The 23283-nt window shown below is 43.3% G+C and overlaps 1 protein-coding gene across 1 annotated transcript in view; it reads right to left on the bottom strand.

Moving 5' to 3' along the window:
* LOC308304553 (uncharacterized protein) overlaps window positions 1-18991 on the bottom strand; it is a 33487-nt gene extending 14496 nt beyond the window's left edge. The window contains exons 1-5 of the mRNA XM_080749181.1: window positions 18509-18991; window positions 11584-11734; window positions 9617-9734; window positions 6407-6448; window positions 3311-3614 (exon numbers count right to left, since the gene is read on the bottom strand). Of these exons, the coding sequence (XP_080605307.1) occupies window positions 3311-3614; window positions 6407-6448; window positions 9617-9734; window positions 11584-11734; window positions 18509-18845 (952 nt within the window). The 5' untranslated portion in view covers window positions 18846-18991. The remainder of the gene's footprint in view (window positions 1-3310; window positions 3615-6406; window positions 6449-9616; window positions 9735-11583; window positions 11735-18508) is intronic.
* Window positions 18992-23283: the final 4292 nt, after the last annotated feature.

Here is a 23283-nt window from a genome sequence, read left to right as displayed (position 1 = left end):
TAGCCAGATTGCTGACATAGAAACATAGGGTTTTTCAAAAAACCTTAGAGGATTCAAAAGACAATTATAGAATCGAGTCAAAATTCTAATTTTGACGATTTTTCTAAAAATAGCAGATCTTACAAGCTCGCAGCGTGGCCAAATTGATTTAACAATGCGCAGCGCTGGGGCTCAACCATGACTGCAACGTTCTGGGTGATTCTGGGGTGCGACTCAGAGAACATGTGTTGCATGACAACCTTCCCCTCTCTCCAGTGTCCTCACTGACCTGTCCAATTAAAGCTGGAGTCTCTGAGTAGAGGAACATCTAATCTATATTATTTCAAGCTCACTCACGTGACATTCTTGTTAGTCACAAGGACAACATAAGTAAATAAATAAAATAAAGATTAATATGTATCAGACATGTTATACATGGCTTTATTGTGGACAGGAAACAAGTTAGGAGGAAACAAGTTAGTCTTTGGTGTAAGTCTGAAGTGTGAATTAATATGTTCCAGTTTATGTTGCAGGTGGGGGCTTTAACCACTTTCAACCTAGCATCCCTATTTTGGGATGAGTTCTAGGCATAAAATGTCAGATGTCAGAAATGTAAATAATAAAATATATTAAATATAATATATACTGCATATACAGTATAAACTGTGTGTGTGTGTGTGTGTGTGTGTGTGTGTGTGTGTGTGTGTGTGTGTGTGTGTGTGTGTGTGTGTGTGTGTGTGTGTGTGTGTGTGTGTGTGTGTGTGTGTGTGTGTGTGTGTGTGTGTGTGTGTGTGTGTGTGTGTGTGTGTACTGTGTTTGACATTTTATTTTAAATGGGGCTTATTTAAGTGGTTAATGCTAAGAGAAATTTGCAGTGTTTTATTGTTTGAGACGCAGAAGCAACAGAGACAAATTGTCAAGCGTCATGCTAATAAGTGTATACGGTCATACAATAGGTTGCAACTTTACCACAGCATTATGGAGAGAGGCTGTAGAACTCTCTGGCAATTATGTTATTGAATGTAAAACTGTAAAACCCATGTTTTTACGATATTCGCAATACCGGCGTCTCATTAGTATTTCTCCTATGTTGTTAGACGGAAGGGAGAGAGTGCACTTGTATATCGTCGTTGTCGGGTGGAAACCTCGTATCTCCAAGTTTCAAATTTGTATGTTCTTTTGCAAAGTAAAGCCCTGCTTCATCGTACAAGGCCGTCGCACAAAAGTAGTGAAAACAGCCGATCTGTGCTTGTAGATCGGCTGTTTTCACTAGTTTTCACTAGGGGTGGAACACAGTATCTCTGTAGCCATTAAACGAAACGGGTATTTCTTACATTGATGCGCCTACATATTATCATGCAAACACCAGTTAAAGTTACTTTCCATCCCTCATATACTGTGTGCACAGTGCACATCCCATAACCCACACACTGCACATCATTTCGGAGCTCATATCTTTGAACGGGTAAGGGCTAGTTGTAAAAATCTGTATTTTTAATTTGTGGCGCCTGAACACGTGCCGCCGGTGTTCCAGCGGAGACAATAGTGAGGCTAGCAAAGAAACAGGCAGGTGTGTGGAGCAGCAGCAGCGGCAGTATGGGGACCGTGACACAATCCACACAGTCACAGAAGCTTGTTCCCCTCAAGGCTGGCCTCTTTTTACTCTGCCAATCCATAAAGATTCCAGCGGGCTGAGGCACTATTTGGCAAGGCGACTGTCCTTGGGAAAATAAATCCATCGCTCTCTCTTTTCTCTCACTCTCTCTCTCTCTCTTTCTCTGACTGCTGCAGTGAGAAACCCTTCTCTTCTGGGGACTGGGTTCGGACTAGGCCCACTCAACTCTCCTCAGACATTATTAGACTCCCGAGTGGAAGTGGTGAAGAGAAAGGAGTTGTCGTGTTGGCGCAATGGGCTGAGGGTTGTCATGCCGGCTAACTCAGTATTGTGGCACTCAAAATCCCAGCTCACAAACTTGTCACACGTCAAAACCCCCATTCTCCTGTCTTTTGCCACCATATATCCTAGCTAATAAAACAGTAATATAAATAAAGTAATAGCTTAGAAAAGTGATGAAATATTCTCTGGTGGTTCCAAAATGACAGTTTAGGAGGAGTATGTCATGTATGTTAAATTACTGTTGTAATTGAGTGGAGGAAGCGTTGCATCTTTAGGCCCCTTAAAGGGGCATGGAACCCTAGGCTGATTTTTGAAGTTTTCTTTCCAGTTCAGATTAAAAACTAAAGCTGACTAAAAACGCGTCAGGCAAATAAGTAACGCAGCTGCAGATAATCCATATAATAATGGGTGTATTAGATTTAGCTGTACCCAGAGCACCACTGGTCAAAGCTAGCTGCTCATTCGCGTATATAGGTACGTCTTAAGCAACGTAAATGTTTTACCCTGCTGTAGTTTTTAATCAGAAACTGAAACAAAATCAGACCTTTTTCTTCCACCTTGAATTGGGACAAGTTGATTGGTTGTGTCTTTGAATTGTACGGCTAGTCAAAGAATGTCCACAATAAGACCACATCTGGAGTTAGACTATGTTTAAAAATGGAATAATTATAGTTCACGATGTTCATAATGAAAATGTGTAACTTCTATCTCAGACAGGTAGATTTTCAAAAGAATGTAAAGCGGAACACAGGTGTAAACAGTGTTGAAATCCACAGCAACAACCCTCTGAACGTAGCACAGTGTCATGTGCCCTTTGCCATGTGCCATGCACTAACCATCCACGTTTAATACATCCATTCATTCCATGTCATTGGAATGAAAGGGACACAGTTTTGATGTATTATGTAATACATCCATGCTAACCCACACGGGTTCAAGCTAACTTCTTTATGTATTTCATCATCAACAGTGGCATTTCAAATCCATTTTCACAGCAGCAGATGTTATCCACAGAATAGGATATACCGGACGAGATGAGTTTTTACTGATGACCAAACCATGTGACATAACTGGGACTAACCAACCATGTGTTACCTGTTCAAACTAAAGAAACTGCTTCCCATTTCTTGGCATGGTAACCACAAACGTCAAACAACAACAGACAGGGCATTTGACAAGTCATTTCTTGCTAAATACCTGACTGTCACTGTCAACGGAGGTGATGATGCAACCTTCACGAGGATTTATCCAATGACTATCACCAAACAAAAACAAGAGATAGAAGCCAGTTTCTAGGAAACTTTTGGTTCCTTCAAAACATCTTCATAGGCGTAGTTTGTGGCGTGAAGGTTTACACTTTCCTTTGAAACCGTGCACCTGAGAGTTCCAGGAACCACGGCTCTATAGTTGCGCTGCTGTGGTTGTGTGACTCACCTTTGCCAATCTGCTGCCTTTGCACAAGCAGGCCCGTTGTCTCCTTCTGGTGCGTGCCGGCTGTGATGCTGCGCGACGTTAGTCCAGAGTCTCCCTTGGCAATACTGCTAGAGACAGGGGACGGTGCCCTGGCGGCTGCCGGCCTCAGACTGGCGGGGCCGGATCTGGCGCTGATGGGGCCTGGCCTGGCGCTGGCCGCGGCCGGTCTCACGTTGATGGCGGCGGCTCTCAGGGGAGCCCTGTGACAGACAGCAGCCTGGGGAACTGGATTCTCCTCTGTGGCAGCCGTCAACTTCATCTCCGACTGTGAAGGGAACGAGTGACGGGAGGAAGAGGACGGAACAGATCAATATCCGTGTTGACAGCTAATTCACATGCGTCAGAAGTTCCGCCATGTTCGATCGAAAAACCCCAGGCATGGCGATTTAGTACATTGCTCTCTCCAGCAGACTGCATCAGTGGTTCTGAAGCAGTGGGATGTGATCTTGAAAGTGGGTCACAAACAGAACGTTCTTGCCGCGTCAAAGACCAGGGGAGGGCTTTGATAAGGGACATTGTGCTGACTGTTCGTGACTTCACAGACAAGGTGGAATCTATGTCCTAAGCCAGGGGTCTTCAACGTTTTCAGGCCAAGGACCCCTTAGTCGAGAGAGAGATGAAGCAGGGACCCCCACAACCCATAGATTCCATATAGTTTCATCGTTTGACAGCACAATCATCAGTGCATTTTGGTTTCATGTAAATTTGTGTTTCCAGATATTTAACAACTTGAACCGTCATTACCAAATAAACTTGACCTTTCACTCTGTACACTTAATCTGTCCTTTTTCCCCTCTATACGAAACCTCATTGCCACAACGCCTCGCAGTGCCTTGTGAGCTTGTAGATCTGCTATTTGTGGCTAAAGTTATCAGAATATGAACACTATTGTACAAGTTGTAAAAAAAAAAAAAAAAAAAAGAGAACGTTTCTATCACTCAAAGATTTGGAGGACCCCCTAGGGGTCCCGAACCCCCTGTTGAAGACCCTTGTCCTAAGCAAAACCACTTGAGAACCACTGGGTTACACTGTAGTAGATTTGAAAAACCTCTGAGCTCTGACTGATCCTTTTTTGTAACTCCTACTATTTAGCTGTTTTCCTTTCAGTATTGAGGATCTGAAACCCCCAAAATGTTACTCTCTTATATAAACTTACATATCGTCACTGTCGGGCAGAAACCTCGTATCTCCAAGTTTCAAATGTGTATGTTTTTTTTCGCGAAGTAAAGCCCTGCTTCATCAGACAAGGCCGTGGCACGAAAGTAGTGAAAACAGCAGATCTACAAGCACACAACAGGCGTTGTGTGCTTGTAGATCGGCTGTTTTCACTAGTTTAGTTCATTTTATTTAAATGATAAAAACGAACGGTTTTGGACATACAAGGTTTCCACCCGACAACGACGATATACATTATACGAATACGAGTAATGAGATGTAACAATAAAGAATCTTGAAAAATGTAAGGGTGTGTGAAGGGGTGCGTTATCGTCAATCGCTGCACACTAATCTCCTTTTCTAATCTTCTGCCTTCCTAATCAACAATCTCTCAGTCTATCTCCACCTCCCTTCCAATCAACATGCGGGATGAAACACGGTAGCAACAGGCACAGCCATGGCATCTGCAGCACCAAATCAGCCCCTTCCCACACAGTGAAATCCGGAGCGTTAAGTTAACTGTAAAAATGGACCCTCGTGGGCCCACGAGGGACCCTCACAGGTCCATTTGTACACCCTCAGAGCTAGACTAATGCTCCGGATTTCACTGTGTATTTCCATCGCCGTGAAATAATGAATCTCTGAAAGGGAAGGCTTAGGGAGGAATTCTTGGCCGCTTCCGTTGAGCCAAATGTCATAAGGTGGGGACGCTGGTTGAAACCAGCGTCCCACGTGTATGGGCTGGCCAGAGAGACATGCAGGGGCCCGCACAAAGGGCGAGTCTCGCACAGACGCGTTGCGGAGGGAAAGGGCAGTATCTTTCTGGGCGGAGGGAGCAAAGATAGAAACTCGCTCGCCTAAACCTCCGGAGACTGTCCCACAATCCCATCCATCTGCGCCCCCGACGCTGACGCATTCTCCGTCTCCGGCGTTTTAATTCCCTGATCAAGTTCATCAACCATCTGTTCTAGGGCAGTCCAGAAATCCCCCCGCCTAGCCTCAGTGATTCAGCTGTTCTCACAGTACGTGTCACCTGAACGCACACACGCACGCGTGCGCACACGCCCGCTTGCGCAAGCATGCACGCACACACACACACACACGAGAGAGAGAAAGAGACAGAGGAGGAGAGACAAAATAAGGGGGTAGAAAGATAGTGAAAGAGAGAGAGAGAGTTGGAGAGAGAGAAAGGAAGAGAAAGAGATAGTGCTCAAAACTCCCAGAAAAACTCTAACCCAAGTCCCTATGCAGCCTGTGGCTGGATTGATGAAGGAGCCAACAGGAGGACAGCTCAGTGTAGCTCTTCCCCAGAGACAGACAGACAGAGAGAGAGAGGGAGAGAGAGAGAGAGGCAGAGAGGTTGTGCCGTCCAGACAAGCTTGGAACACAGAATCAGAATGCTGGGAGAAAGAGGATCTGGTGGGCTGAGAGTAAGGGGACAGCTGGCCTTAACCACCATTTCCTGTTAGTCAGGGAGGGTGGGGTAGTGGTGGTGGTGTAGCGTGCGGGGGATACCAAACAGAGCCACGTTACCGAGGGTGGATTACTGCTCTGGGAATCAAACGGTGCAGGGACATTTGAGGAAGCAGTTTCAGACCTGCTCTTTTGGTCCACATGACAAAGGGATTTAGAATATATAACTAGGGAAGAGGAACTGGGGAGTACTAGCCCATGTACAGCATGCACAGTTAGTAATTTATTATCTTAACTCAAACATTGTAAAGAAAAAAAAAGAAAGAGAAAGAAAAGAGTAAGAGTAGTCATAAAGACAAAGCGAGTAGGACGTAACATGGATAATACATAATGTTGAAAGTAGTACTAAAACGTTTTAGAAAGACACAAAAGACATTGCAGGCAAATTTCCATGGCTCAAAGACTCAACAACACTGTGGACTGACATACCTTTTCAGCTGCTGGAGGAGACGTGTGCTCACTTACTGACACCTGTGGGTTTAACACAGACATTACACATACATTACTGTTGGAAGCCACAGCACAGACAGAGCTCAATACTAGTAAAACATTGTAGTCAGTTACACAGACACACCTGTAGAGGGAGCACCAACATAAAGTTTAAGTGTATCTGCACATTTCTAAAGTGACAAATTAAGGACTTTAAATACTTTTTTCTTTTTTTACCACTGGTGAAACATTGGTCAAATTGTCAAATGTTAGAGGCAGAAATTGTGAAAACAGCAGATCTACATGCTCACAGCGCCTTGTGTTAAGGCGTTGTGAGCATGTAGATCGGCTATTTTCACAATGGAATAGATTGAGTCAAATCAAATGTAATGCCAACTCCTCGCTGTTGGCAGAAACCTTGTATGTCCAAAACTGTGACTTTTCAGAAAATATAAAAATAAATAACCTTTGTTCCAATGGATCCAATTTAATTATTATTTAGTCACAAGGCCCTGTCAATTCTTAAATATGTACAAGACCCACAGATACACTTAAAGGACGACTTCACCACTTTTCAACCTATCTTCATATAATTGGTCCTTTTTTCCCTACTCGGTCTGTGTCTCATAGGTGGGCAGTTCAGAAACCTGTCTGCCAGTGACATCATCGATGAGGAATCCAAGCTAATAAAAACTGCAGGCTTTCTATTACTGGAAAAGTTACATTGTTATAATGGAATCCACTGTTCCCACGATAATAATAAATTTTTTGGAAAAGAAAAAAAAAACATCTTCCTAACGATGATGTCACTGGCAGACAGGTTTTTGAACTCACCACAGCCCTCCTAAGAGACACAGATCTGGTAGGACAGGATTGTGCAGATATTATCGTGAGCATTAGTGAGGACTAATTAGGCTGTATGAAGATAGGTTGAAAAGTGGTGACCTTTAACCACTTTCACTTTCACTTGTTTTGACACTGTTTCAGTAATGAGGTCAAATAACTACAGGCTTACAAGCTGAACTTGTAGATCGGCTATTTTCGCTACTACTTGAGCGACACTCTTGTATGATGAACTTATAATATTTTCAATTATTATTATAATTTCATCAGATGAAGTAGGGCATTGATTTATGACAAACATTAAAAGTTTTCTTCTCCCTAAACCAGTGGTCAAGTTTTTCAAGTCAAATGTATTTAGGGTATGGGCACTGATGACGTGGAGGAGAGAAATTATATTTGTACAAGCTCTCACATCTACAAGCTCACAGAGTGTCACTTTGTGCCATGCTGTGAGCTTGTAGATCTGCTATTTCTTTGAATAACCAACATATAAATGGATAAAGTGGTCAAAATGATTGTGATGCTGCTGTACATTAACTATACTTTTGCTGGGGGACCCCCCTGCGGGACCCCTGGGGGTCCATGGGGGACCCCACTTCGAGAACTAATGCCCTACACCAGGGGTGGGCAACTTTGATGATGGCGAGGGCCACTATATTTCCACCTTCACTCCAGAGGGCCACATTGCATATTGCTACTTCCTACTTTGTCATTCTAGTATCTCATACAAAAGAAGCAAAAATAGCAGATCTACAAGCTCAAAATGCATCGCGCTGCGATGCATTTTGAGCTTGTAGATCTGCTATTTTTGCTTCTTTTGAATTGGAATCCTGAATTATTTTTTGTTCTTTTTTTATTGGAATCCTGAAATGTAACATTTTGATTTAATTTCAAACACATTTAATTATATATTCATGTTAACTTTATGAACCTAAATACAAATACCTACATTGGACATAAAAAAAATACATTTTAATACTACTATACTAGTCATTAAGCTACTAATATATACCGATGGAATTAAAGCAGATCATGGTTGTAATTGTAACAGCTGAAATCAACAATATATCAGTATTCTGGTATTAACCTGCGGGCCGCATTAAGTGAAGGTGGGGGGGCCGCCGGGCCGCCAGTCGCCCATGTATGCCCTACACAATCTGCATCGCCTCAACCAGAACTTTGTTTTGTTTTAGCTTTTATGGAGATGCGAGGTTTGTCTGGCCGACAGCATGGCCGCTGTGTGGACTGAGCGGCCAGCCTGCAGCTTTAGAGCAGCGAATCAGCGTGGTCAGGCTTGAGGAGAGTGCTGTCCACCCTGCTTCACTCTCGCTCGCGTGTGCACCGTTGCCATGACAACACAGCAAATCTCTTTTAACGATGGTGTGAAAAAGGAGGCTGCTTCGCCCCCACACCACCACCACCAACCCCCCAAAATCAACAAGCTCACATCGCACGCACACACAACTACGCACATCACACGGCCTCAACGCACGCACGCATGCATGCACACACAGATACGCACAGACACGCACACACGCACGCGCGCACGCACACACACACACACACACACACACACACACACACACACACACACACACACACACACACACACACACACACACACACACCAAGCGAGAGAGAGAACATGCCTAATATGTTATATCATTGGCTTGACAATATCTAATAATCTTGATAATATACCTCCTAAAATAAATCTCAACCAGCCATGACTAAAAACAGGTACATTTTGCCAACAATAATTTATGACACTGGGGCTATAGGCTGGGGTGCCCGCTGGCCTACTGGTCCAGGCGCATACCACATAAGGCATTGCCACGTAGGCATTGATGCCTGACGGCGTCACCGGTTCGATTCCCGATCCGGAACGACCTTACTTCTCTACCACACAGCTGTAAAATTCTGAAGTTTATACTTTTACTAATCTTCGTGTGGATCCCAACCCATCACAAAAGAGAGGGAAAATAAACAAAGAAACAATAAAAAAAATATATATAATAAGATAACTGTACAATATCCAAAACAAATGTCTTCTTTATGCCAAAATGAAAACCATGAGCCAAAATGAATATCATGAGCCAATATTTTGCCAAACCAATCTTTTTTGTTTACTATGGCATATTACTATATGGTAATATACGTATGGTGTCACCCCCCGTCTCTCCCCCCATTTCCTGTCAGTCTACTGTCCTATCCAATAAAGGCTAATAAATCTTTAAAAAAACATAGCCTACACAATTAAATGGGGAAAAGTAAGAGCTTGACAGAGAATAGATCTTATGTTATTTGGACACCATTGGCCCTCAGCACCACATAAAGACAGATGTACTGTATATCCACATAGCACACCTTTAGATCGAGTGGTATTCCAGGTTGGGATTTAGGAGGGAGGTTCTTCTTCGCTGTCCTGCCAGATTCGGCTGTTGCTCTGTGTACCAAGTTGCTTTTCAAGATTGATTCCTGGTGGCTGCAAAACATAACATCATTTCTGTTGAAATCCACTTTAAACCTGTGACAAAATTGAGAAAGATTCATGCCACGACAAAGTCTAGGAAGTCAGTGGTTCCCAAACCTTTGTGGATGCGTGTATCAAAACACTGTCTGGGTTAAGATAAGACCCGCCCGCGGAAACTTGTGATTGGCTGAACCGGAGGTAGGGAGCGCTCCGCCATGTTCACTTGGACCGTGCGGAGGTGGCGAAAGTCGGGAGGACGAACATTTACTGTTCTGGCCCCCTGGTTTACAACTTCTAACGGCGCTGAGTCGCCTCAAGCAACCTTCACAATGCTTGACGCGGCGATGCGCTCGCTACCGCTCGCTCGGCCTCGGAGGTGTCTCACGTGGCTCAAGGTTGCTTGAGACGCCGTGCCGCTGTCAACTCCATCGAAAACAAGCGCTCCTTTATCTTAACCCAGACGGTGTTTTGATACACGCTTTGTGGATCATGGTCCACTCTGATCCAAGGGCTGCCCATCTGACCACTTAACACGCAGCCAATAGGCTTACATGTGGACAGATGGGTGGGTCACATGCATTCTCAGAGCATGATTGTTTTAATGACATTTTCGTGGTTTTAAAGAAGAAGAAAAATACCATCACTTTTTTTTACGTTAATTTGTTTGGTATTAATGTTGCATGAGCAGCACACATCAGATAATGTCAATGATAATGAGTGATGGCAAGTCTGATACCAAGAGTGTAGGCATATCATTTAAGCCGTTCAATACAATTCTGACGTAGTTGCCTGTAAGTTACCACACATTCTTGAGCTGTAGATCCATGATTAACGTTAATTATGTATGCTCCTTCTGTATTTAATATCTCCTGAAAATTAGCAGATAACACTAAGCATAAATATGGTACACATAAAAACACTTACATAGTAGTAAGTTTTAAGGAAAAGATAATACAATAAAATATGATACAAACATAGCATAACAGTGCTACAAATGTGAGCTGAAATGATCTCACCTGATATTTCAGCTGCAGATGTATTTACCTAGTAAACCAGCTACAAATGTCTCATCGTAATTGACGGCAATATCAACCTCCAGACACATTAGTTGTACAATTACATTAGGTGCAATCCTAAGCAATCATAATTAAATCTAGTTCTCAGTCAGTAATCTGACGGGAGAGCATTAAAGAGGAAGAGGTTTGCCCTGGTGGTAAAACAAGTGTGAATAGCAAGCATCACAGTGTAGGTATAAATCTAATTGTGACATGCAGGGATTTAATTTGGGTCATTATGACCCACGCTCTCCAACCCAGTGGTGTTAAAACCTCCCCCCATGAGATCCCCTTTAAAGTTCTTCCTTTGAAAACTCCCACCTCCATCACATTTAAATGTGACATTTGTCAACATGCAAATGAGCATGGCCCTCTCCTAGCGCCACCATCAGGCCGATTTTTGCAAAACACATTTTTGGACACTGCTCCTGCAGCTTTTGGCCTAAAATCACGCAAAGCCGTACACAGTATCTCTAAAGTCATGTCATCAACATGGATCTGTCCCATTTTTCCATATTCCCTCCTGATTGGCTACCATTGCCTTCTAAAGTTTGTCTAATCTCCCGATTAGGGGAGTCTTATTATTGCAAACTGCATAAAAGTGACTTAATGTATATATTTACACACACACACACACACACACACACACACACACACACACACACACACACACACACACACACACACACACACACACACACACACGCACACACACACACTATAACCCCTCTCTCCTGTTCAGCTGGAATGCTATGATAATATTTGGTATAAATGTAATACCTTGTATTATTGTGTAAATGTAATACCTTGTATTATTGTGTAGGCTTGGGGCCTTCTTCTCTGCGATCCCTGAGCAGATGACCTTGGAGGTGACCTTGAACTCATCCACTTCTCCGATCACGATGACCGCTATGTCTCCGTCCCGACCCAAGAGCCAGTTCACACTTTTGACTTTGGCTGAAGGTGAAACACACAGACACACACAAGATCATTTTTGTTATATTTAGTTTAGTTGTATTTCAAAGTTAAAGTGTTGTTGAATTAATAATAAGCTCAAACCATTTATGATTAATTTATACAGTGGTTTAGTGTGCTGAAAATGGCAAGCGATGCGACATGCTGTGAGCTTATAAATCGACTATTCGTTGCGAAACACTGGCACACAAAGAAATATAAATGAAACTGATTGATGCTGAATTAGGGATGCACCTTCTATCCACACTGCTTGGTTATTATATTCATCTGTATGTTTATTTTACATCATACACACTCCCCACAGACCATTGTCTGTACCACTGTTTGGGAAACAGTGGTACATATAGATCATGCCAGTTTGACAAGAACAAGTGTTCGTTGTCCATACTTCAGCTGTGCCTTACATCCTCTTTTTGTTTCTTTCTTTGCTGAGAGGGGAGGAGGGCACACACTCACACAGATCGTGTACATTCTGTACAAAATACATGCATGATACAACACCAGGGACGTGCTGGCCATTGGGAAAAGCGGGACTACTCCCGAATGGCCGGTACATTCCCGGCCGGTCCAGGCCGTCCATTAGGAAAAAAATTATAATAAAATGTCGTTCCATTTTGGGGGCTGGGCGACCAACAAAGTAAATCGTCACTGTCGGGCAGAAACCTCGTATCTCCAAGTTTCAAATGTATACATTTTTTCGCAGAGCAAAGCCCTGCTTCATCATACAAGGCCGTTGCACAGAAGTAGTGAAAACAGCAGATCTACAAGCACACACCGCCTCGCACTGCGAGGCGTTGTGTGCTTGTAGATCGGCTGTTTTCAATAGTTTAAATCATTTTTAAAATGATAAATACAAAACAAACGGTTTTGGACATATAAGGTTTCCACCCGACAACGACGAAATATAACTCATGTGCAGTAATTGGCCCACTGGCTTGTCACTAGTCATGATCTGAAATGGCAAATCTTTGAGTAGCAGCAGCGCTATAGAGAGAGAGAGATCTCTCTCTATAGCGCGAAATGAGGGCCTCTCCTCCAACTCTTTTTCCCGGGCTGAATCAGGGGCCCAGCACGTCCCTGTACAACACATATCTCAGTACCATTGTACCGACTATGACTGGGAACACAGTGAGCACACAGAGGCAGCTGACACAGATTCACAAGGTGAAGTCTTGTCGGGCTGAAACCAGGGACACATATTATCATAGTGAACTGGTTTCGCCAGCTCGCCCGGCAGTCAGATAGCATTCCAGTTGGGGGCAAAACTAGGATGACAAGCCTGCATAACAAGGACCAGTCAGTGCATACTTTGGTAAACAAGCCATGAGAAAAAACAAGAAGTGGAAACAAGCGAGGTGCTTCAACATGGGTGCAGTCAGTCAGGTTGCATGGAGATAGATTCAAATACACCTTCCACATTATGTAAATGAGTCGCTGTATTCAGTGACATGATGTCACTGTTCTTTTTTCCTGAACATGTTAGACACGTCGCATCATACTAGGGCATTCACCGAATATTCGAATATCAAAGTCACTATTCGACGTTGTTCACCGAAGTCGAATATTCGCTTTTTTATTTTTTTATTGTTTTCTCTTTAAAAATATATATGGTTTATAAAGCTTGGCTAGATAGGAAGTCATAAGAATGAGTTGTCAATGCCCCTGCATGGTGGATGAATTTGTTAATGCTCTATACCAGGGGTTCTCAAACCTTTTTAGGCCGTGACCCCCAAATTAAACATATTTGAACTGGGGACTCCCACCCTGACAAGCGCTTGGAATTGTAGGTATTACATTTAATGTGACTCGGTTCTGCAGATACACATTGTGAAAATAGCTGATCTACATGCTCACAACGCCTCGCAACGCGAGGCTTTGTGAGCTTGTAGATCGGCTATTTTCACAATGTTCGCCTCTTGCTTACTTAATATTTGACAGTTTGGCCAGTCCTGTCGAATATTCGACTATTTGAATACTTTGAGGTAGAATAATTTGAATACTAAAAATCACTATTCGTGAATGCCGTACATCATACTGCGCCCCAATCAATCATATGAGAAAACATAACCGTATACTTAGTTGACCGTATTCCCCTGGGCCCTATACTTGACCATGGGCCTTAGACTTGCTTGGATTCCTAAAGGCCTACACTAATTATCTTTGCTGAAAATGGCTGATCTGCAAGCTCCCAATACATTGCAGCACGGCGCATTGTTGTGAGCTTGTAGATCTTCTATTTTTCGCTAACTGTACACTCTAGAATTGAGATGCTAGCTAGGGTCCAATAGTTAACCATGTGACCCACTGAATCGAACAAACTCTCTCCTCTGCCACATGCTAAACATTTTTAAAGTGACTCCAGAGTAGGGCTGTACAATTAACTGAAAAGGTATGAAAAACAAAGCAACTTCTAATCTTAAATGATATTACATTATTTTTATATTTGTAATATATTATTGGATCTCACAAAAACGTTCTAATAGATTGATTGTAATTGACTAAATCGATTTGTCTGATTAACCAGTTAAGCCCTGTATTATACTTGTACAATGGTACAAGTATAATACAAGTATAATAATATAGATAGCTAAAATAGCTAAAATAGCTGCTTACAGCAACTGTATAAGTAGCAAATAGCTCACAAATGTGTCGTATTGCGATGGGTTATGAACTTGGACCTGCAATTTTTTACCTTTTTATCGTTAATTTATTGTAATCAAGGCATAACAATATTGAAATAATCGTGGTAGCCTATTGATTTGAAGTCATATGACCCAGTCCTTCTCAGGAGGCACTGTGACAGTCTGGGAAGCATAGTGTTCCCGGTTCAATCCCTGGTTCCGTCAAGCATTATGTCGTAGTGTCCTTGAGCAAGACACTGAACCCCTCACTGCTCCTGATAGGGCATTCACCAAATATTCACATATTCGAATATTCGAATATCAAAGTCACTATTCGACGTTGTTCAACCAAGTCGAATATTCGCTTATTTAAATTTTTTATAGTTTTCTCTTTAAAAATATATAGTTTATAAAGCTTGGCTAGATAGGAAGTCATAAGAATGAGTTGTCAATGCCCCTGGTGGATGAATTTGTTAACGCTCTATACCAGGGCTTCTCAAACCTTTTTAGGCTGTGACCCCCAAAATAAACATATTTGAACTGCGGACCCCCACCCTGACAAGCACTTGGAATTCTAGGTATGGGGTGACTCGGTTCCACAGATATATATTGTGAAAATAGCAGATACATGCTCACAACGCCTCGCAACGCAAGGCGTTGTGAGCATGTAGATCGGCTATTTTCACAATGTTTGCCTCTTGCTTACTTAATATTTGACAGTTTGGCCAGTCCTGTCGAATATTCGACTATTCGAATACTTTGAGGTAGAATAATTCGAATACTAGACATACAGAGCATTCAGTTATTGTGCCAAGATTGTCGTGATGCGTAGAAGTGATGATGCTGTCAGAAGAAGCTAGTTTTGTAATCTGTCTCCATTCTCCAAGCTACAAGTGAATATCTACTCCCTCAACCTGCTAGCATGCACAACACACACACACACACACACACACACACACACACACACACACACACACACACACACACACACACACATACACACACATGTTCAAAAACATAGCCTATACCGGTACTTAACTCCAAGCACATGCTGAATTTACCACCACAACATGGCCTCATGATCACAAAAGCTTCTGTGTTATTTGTGACAGGTGACTTGTTGCACCATATAGATCTTCCACTACTTTGCATATAGCAACCTGCAAGCATGTGGGCTCTCACAAACAGCCACCCAGATGCAATCAAACTCTCCCTTTTGTGTTCCAAACGCATACATTTCCTGCATGCTTCCTGTTTTGCCCCCCTCGGTTAATTGTTCGAAGGAATCAGGACTTGACTCACTTCCTATTTGACACAGGAACGCTCGATTTGTAACTATCCACCATTTCCCTCTGCCCCAGACCAGTAAGCCAGGGGCAGTGAGCTGCAGACATGTGATCTATGCCTGAAATCTGCAGCCTCAACAGTGTGGAACAGTGTTTTAAGTGAACGGGGTGCATGACTTATAGAGACAGCTGCCCCAGTCATTAAGCGATAGATAGAGAGTGCACTGTTCCCCTACACAGTCAATAAGAAGTGCTTTGTTATTAGCCAAGGAAAAGACTCGGTTCCAGATCAAATGACTGCGTCAAGCAGAAGCGATGCACCAACTGTGGACATATAATTGGCCTTCAGTCACATTCAGGGGGGCCGGTGTTCACCGTGACGCCATATCTCACCCACACCTCTGAGAGCTGAGCCGTCACTCAGCACATTGTACACCACGAGCCCCTTTGCGTCATGGATGTCTCACACAGCCAACCAGCAAGGAGAAAATGCAGACGTGCGAGATTCTATAGTATGAGTCAAACCAGTTTTAAGGATGGCTACACCAACTGAACTGGGTTTCTGATTGTGTTGGCCTGGAATCTGCGTGTGAATGCCATGCATAGTGAGAAAGGTTGTAATCCAGAACGTATTTTAATGGTTAAAACTTTATTTATATTTATAGTATGTTACTACAATATAACTAGCACATCTTTAGGGCTGTCACGATATGACATTTTACATGACGATTAATTGTCACTCAAATAATTGCGATTAACGATTTTATTGTGTTTTTTTCATTGACAATTACATTTCTGTTTGGCTTTTAGGCTTTGAAGTTGTGCATGTCAGATATGACACAGAAGAAATTACTGACATATTTATACACACGCATATACACACGCATACACACGTCACACACACACACACATGTTCACATGTTCGTGACGCGTTGTGAGCTTGTAGATCGGCTATTTCCACTATTTTTGTATTTGAAAATATATGAAGATTTTTCAACTTGGAAACGATTATGACAATTATGACAAAATAATCACGATTATGTGAAATAATTGCGATTAGACGATTATTTAATAATTGTGACAGGCCTACACATCTTTAGTGGTTGGAGGTGGTCTACCTACTCTTCCATTGAGCAATCTAGTGTAAGGTAGGACAACTACTGGTTGACAAGCAGTGCTGCATCAAGCTCATAAGCACGGCAATTATGTCTTGTAAAGAGTGGTAAATGTTCAAGTTTGGTCTCTTGTGTGGGAGACCGCGGTTCAAATCCCAGGTACAACATAAAAGCTACAGATTGCATCTTTAGTCCTACATGCAGTGTAAAATCCTCATTAATTCTCTTCGTTACCCATGTTGCTTTTGTATTCTCTAGTTGGAGCTATTTTTGTTAATGGTAGACCTGACGTCTCATTCTAGGTCGCTGTTGTTCAGACATCTTGGTCCCAGTGAAAATTCCTGTGCCTTGCTACGGCCTGTAGATACACTGTGCTTAGGGGAAAGTAAACAGGCTGATTTCAACCCAAGCCAAGAGGTAGGAATACAAACACATGCATGCGCAGGCATGCACAAGCATGCAGGCACACACACGCACACACGTACACACACAGACACGCACACACGCACACGCACGCACGCACGCACGCACGCACGCACGCACGCACACACACACACACACACACACACAGATTCCAAATATTGTAAAATCCCATTAAAATAGGTCTATTGTAAATAAAGGTAATTCACACCCATTAAACTATAAGATGTCACCCAATTCATTGTGTTATCTGACAATGTATAGCCTATGTTTTGACTGTTTGAATCGCTGAGACTACTACACTACCAATGTTTGGTTTTCTACCTTCTTCATAAATCTGATCATGTGTCATTGTGGAACATACGTTCAACTTAATGTCCCTATTAATGTCTGGGCACAACTTCTGAGACGGTGATGGACTTGGTAATGTAGGGCAGCTTATTTTGAACGCTATACTTATCTTTTGGGAAACTTTCCACTCGAGCCGGGGCCAAATTGACGTCATGTAAACAGCGCAACCTAGTTTATAGACTACCATCTCACTGTGGCCGTGCTATAGCAAACAGCTGTTGGGGTGACAAGCTACAGCAGACACAGGATGTCTCAACAGCACAGGATGTCTGTCAGAAGTGAACTAACCAAAACCACAGTTGCCTTGCAGCACAATGTCTTAGATGTTGCAGCAGTATGCAGTAGTACTGTTAACTATTAGCTAAAACCTACAGTACATTGTTTTACATTTTAGTGGCTGTTGCCCTCATCCAGATTCCAGACACGGTTGGACTGAGTAGGTACGAGATCAGTGTCTTGTTCAAAGGCCTTTAGTGGCAAAACTGGGACTTTTCCTGGTTTCATTATTGAGGGCTAGCTGTCACTTGGTAAAATCGTGCTCTTTCGAACAACCATCATTTCGACCGGAGGGTTAGCGACTCACTCCATGAGGTTAGGGTTAGGGTGAGGGTTAGAGTCGGGTGTCAAAAAGATGACATGTAGTAACAGCGACACGCTCCCCACTTGAGCAACAGTTCTTGTAATGACCTGCACAAAAACACAGGCATGCACACACACACACACACACACACACACACACACACACACACACACACACACACACACACACACACACACACACGGACAGAACATGTACCACCATCTTGTCTAAATGGACTAGTGTAAAACATCCCACGTGGTGAAAAGGCCAACAGTGGAACCAAAGCCACAAAACATGAAGAAATAGAAAAACCAACTGAAGACGAGGTGCTGCTGGTGGTTTGCATAGTGTGGGACGGACGGACGGACAGATGGATGTTTTACCTGAGTTTGGCTTGGTTCTCAGGGGCTCTTCTCTCTCGACTTTCTCCTCGCGCTCCTTCCAGCGGCGGACCTGCTCCTCTCGCATCTTCCGGAACAGAGTCTTCTTCTGGTCTTCGCTGAGGGCCTCCAGCACATCGGGGTCGATGTACATGTCCTTAAGGATCTGCTGCAGCATGTTGGAGGCTGGGTGGGCTGTTGGGTTGGTCGGATAGATGGATGGATGGATGGATGGAGGATGGGAGAACTTAGGTACCACCAGGGCAAGCGGTAGAAGTTGTGTGTGTGTAGCAAGGGTTTGTTGATCCTCTGAGGTTGAGTGGTTCAGAGGAATCGTCATCAGAGGAAGTTGATCATCGTCGCTGCTTTATCCATATCCCGCACACACGCACATGTACATACATGCCTACTGTGTTTCAGGCTGAATCGAGGCAGGCACTCATCCTCACACGCATACATTCACGCACGCTGCGGCTGCATTTCCCCTGAGTGTGTTTCCCCTCAGTCCCTCCTTCCTCTGTCGACGTCAGTGTCTTCGGTCTCTGGAGGCCATCACTGGGACACTCTACAAAAGTGAAATGAAGAAATAGACATATTAGACAAAAAGAAACAAGTGAAAGTTGGTGAGATTTTATTGCACCTCGCTCGCTTCTCTCTGCGATCAAAGTTAAACAACAAAACAATCTAGAGTTGATAAGCCCGTCCTAGTATCCCCACTTCTGTTTCTCACACAATTATGTGTTGTTCTCGGAACATTCTCTGTTTCTCTCCCCCTGGCCTTCCTTCCGTTCCTAAATGCAGGAAGTTTGTCTCTTCGGATTCTTTGGTCACGTAAAAAAAAAGAACAGGCAGTTTTTGAATACGGAAGAAGAGCTCAAGAACTCTCTCTCTTTCTCTCTCTCTCCCCTTCTCTCTCTCTCTTTTTTCAAACTGTCAGACTGACTGACCCAGAATGGGAGGAGATTCCAAAGGAATGGGACTGCTTCTGTCATCATTGCCTCCTCTCCCTCCCTCTTCCTCCCTCCTCCTCCTCCCTGCCTCCTCCTCAACACACATCACTGTCCAGCCCCCCTTTCCCTCAAACGCCCAATGCATGAGGTTGCTAGCTGTCGCTCTTTGCTTTAACATGGCCATTCGCTGGTTGTTGTGACCAATCAACAAGGGTCTGCAGAGAGCCCTGGGCAACATGAGTCAGATTGCGTCTCAGCCCGGGGGTGATGGGAGGAGGAGGAGGTGGTGGGGGGGCTCAGCGGATTCCTCCAATCGCAGTAGCTAGAGGCACAACAATGGCTTCCCCCACAGGCAGCAGGCAGCACTTGAGATGGGGGGGGGGGAGAAGCAAGGCTTGTCTTGAGACAGAAACTATCACACTGATGGAATACGGAATACATTCTCCTGCAACGACTAAACGTGCGAAATTTAAGCGGAGAGGGAAGTGCAGTCACGGGGTTACAGGGGAGAGAAAGCGACTGATAGATAACACAGGGGGGGAAGTGTGAAGTGAGAAGGGTAGAATTAGTGAAAAGAGGAAGTACTCACAGTGGGATGTAGAGCTCCGTTCCTCACAGGCAGCAGCAGACTGTGTATGCTAACTAGAGGGCTGCTTGTGGGTTCCTCCTTGTCTTTTGTGTGTGTTTGACTGCACTGATGACATCACAGCATTCCATAAACTCTCAACTCTCAGCTCTCTCAGCTACCCCTCTCTCTCTCTCTCTCTCTCTCTCTCTCCCTCTCTCTCTCTCTCTCTCTCTCTCTCTGTCTCTCTCTTCTCTCTCTCTCTCTCTCCCTCTCGCTCTAAAAAAAGGAACAAACCAGAAGAGAGACTGATCTTTAAATATTTTTTTCTGTCATGTGTTGATGCTTGCAATGACTGAGTAAAAAGTCCATGTATTTGCAAAGGCACTTGGCCAATAGAAGCAACTCTAACTCAGGTTTTTTTGTATCCTACCCGGAAAATGACAAAACAATATTACTCTCTGCAGAAGTTAGATTTTTGATAGCATGACAAGAGTTCTAAGTGTAGTTTGATAATACTAAAAGATATATACATAAAGATAGTTAGACAAAGTGAGAATGTACTATATACAGTGTATTTTACAGTGTAGCAGACACACAGAGTGAAGGTACTTCACCCTGTGCTATTTGCAAACTAAAGTATTCAATCAAAAGGTCGGAGCAAGAGTCATAAATGTTGACATGACATGAAGGAGTTAGAGCACTAAAAGAAGATTATGTGCTACCCAGTAACTAAAACAACAAGTAACAGATTAGCGAGAATCCATATAGCCTAGAGCAGTAGTTATCAAACATGTTCATGTCAAGGACCCCCAAATTGATACGTAGTTGGCCATGGACCCCCATTCGAAAATATTTTGTATCAGGGACTCTTCATAAATAATTCAAGATTTGAAAATATATATTTAAAAAATAGCAGATCATACTCACAACAAATTGCAATGTAAACCATTATGAGATGGTAGATTGGCTCTTTTAGAACAGCAAAAAAATGAAATGGAGCTTAAGTTGTTTTTAATTGTCCCTCAGTTTAGCCGGGGACCCCTTGGGACCTCCTCAAGGACCCCTGGGTGTCAGCAGACCTCACCTTGAGAACCAGGGCACTAAATAATCGAACTGGTGGCATCTGGGTGGGAGAGAGAGGGGGATGTTTATGGCATGGTGGTTATGTAGGAGGCAAGCCGTCCAGAAATGGGTCCGTCAGTGATTGTGTCCAGGGGCGTCACAAGGGGTAGGAAAGTGGGACTGAGTTACCAGGGCCCAAGGTGTTGGAGGGGCCTTAATTATTTTATACTTTAGCTATTGAAAAATAGCAGATATACAAGCTCACAGCGCGGCACCGAGTGCCGCGCTGCGAGCTTGTAGATCTGCTATTTTTGAAAAGTCGTGAAAATGTGTGCACATTTTTGAATATATGTATTTTTTTAAGCGAACATTTGTAACTAAGATTTTGCTTCTGGGTGGTCCCTGGAACTCAATATTTTGAGATGGGGTTCCGTCACCCCGTGGCCAAATACATACCATTTTGGGGGTCCTTCACATGAAAAGGTTTGAGCTCCACTGACATAGAAAGGTTTTTCAACAAAAAAAAAACTTGAAATATTCAAAGATTTTCATGATTTTTCAAAAATAGCAGATCTACAAGCTTGCAGCGCGGCACTCGGTGCCGCGCTGTGAGCTTGTATATCTGCTATTTTTCAATAGTTAAAGCACAGGGGCCCCGCAGTGAATCCTTGTACCCAGGGCCCAGAATTTGGTGCGACGTCCCTGATTGTGTCTGTGTGGCACACACTCTCACAAACCTCTGGACCTATCAAACAAATGTCTCGTGCACACTGCCAGTCACCCTGTAGACAATATGCCCCTCGGTGTGTTCCACGATTTCTAGCGGAAGTGCTGTGGTTAACGGAAGTTACGTCATGCGATGCGGGTCTGTTTACATTCCCCAGCGAAAAAAATAAAATTGATTGTAGCTCTTAACTCGCTCTTAATAGGTGTAACATTGCTTGAATCAATGTTTTTGTTTGTATATTGTTTATTGCGAGCGCAACCGACGGAGCAGGCGACGTATACCAGAGTTTTTCGTGCAGGGAATACGTTTGAAGGAACACCGCACTGTGAAAAAAATACAGCTTCCGGTGAAATTCCCACGGCGGAAGTTGAACGTTTTCTGCCTTCTATTGTCACCAGGCTTTTCTCTTCGCAGATGAGTAAGGCTGGCTACGCGAGGCTAACTGCCAGTAGGCCAAGGAAGAGCCTCTCGGAAATATTACGCATATATATATATTTTTTGAAATATTAAACTTTTATTTTATAATGAAAGTCAATGCCGATCGGAATGGGCAGAATCCTTGCCCAAATATGGAATCATAACCTTATTCTTGGGTCACGGTCCGGACCCATTTTGATGGGTCACGGTCGTGTTTTCTATTATTATTTCAAGACTTAAAAAAAGTACTAAAAGTAACAATTACATTATTAAACTATAAATGTGTACTCCTCTGGAGCACAGGTCTCCGCCAGGCCCAAACGTAGTCACTTGGAATGCAATCTGGCTAGCCATCGTCAAAGAAAAGGTCCTTTTCGGGGCATAGAAGTCTTGAACGTTGATGGAGATTAGCTGTCCACAGACAGACAGATGACGAACACACAGAAGGACGGACAGGGACAGGCAGAGACAAGCCGAAGAGACGAGAGAAATAAAATAATATATATTTAAAAACAATTCCATGAATTTGAAAAAAAAACAAAAAAAAAAAACGTTTAAGTCGTACTGAGCTTGTATATCTGCTATTTTCACTAGTTTGGGTCACAGGGTGACATCAGATTTCTCTTTTGGAAAACGTTTGGGAACCACAGACATAGATTAGGTCTGAGATGCACATGAAGACACGTTGTTATTTGGCGCCCGTCTTCTTTATTTGACAGCTTGGCCAGGCACTACGAGGAATATAATTGACAGTGTTCATGTTGACTCCTACTGGTTCATCATGTGCCTGTTCAGCTGGGAGGGGAACTAGGTGTGATAGCGTGAACCACGTGCACGTCTCAATGAAACTCCTCGCTGTCAGGTGAGAAGAAGCGGCTGGTGACTCTATGTGTATCGGACGCACACGGTGGTCTAGAACCGTTCATCCCACCGGCTTCAATTTGGTCATTTTAGAAGTATTAAAAAGTCCTTAAAGGGGAAAACCACCCATTTTCAATATTGAACTATGTCATTAATATACCTTAGAGGAGTTGTGTGGAAATAATTTAAAAAA

This window comes from Nannobrachium achirus, assembly GCF_963921795.1.
Source record: "Nannobrachium achirus genome assembly, chromosome: 19".
Lineage (NCBI taxonomy): Eukaryota > Metazoa > Chordata > Actinopteri > Myctophiformes > Myctophidae > Nannobrachium > Nannobrachium achirus.
This window is presented reverse-complemented; position numbering and strand designations above follow the sequence as displayed.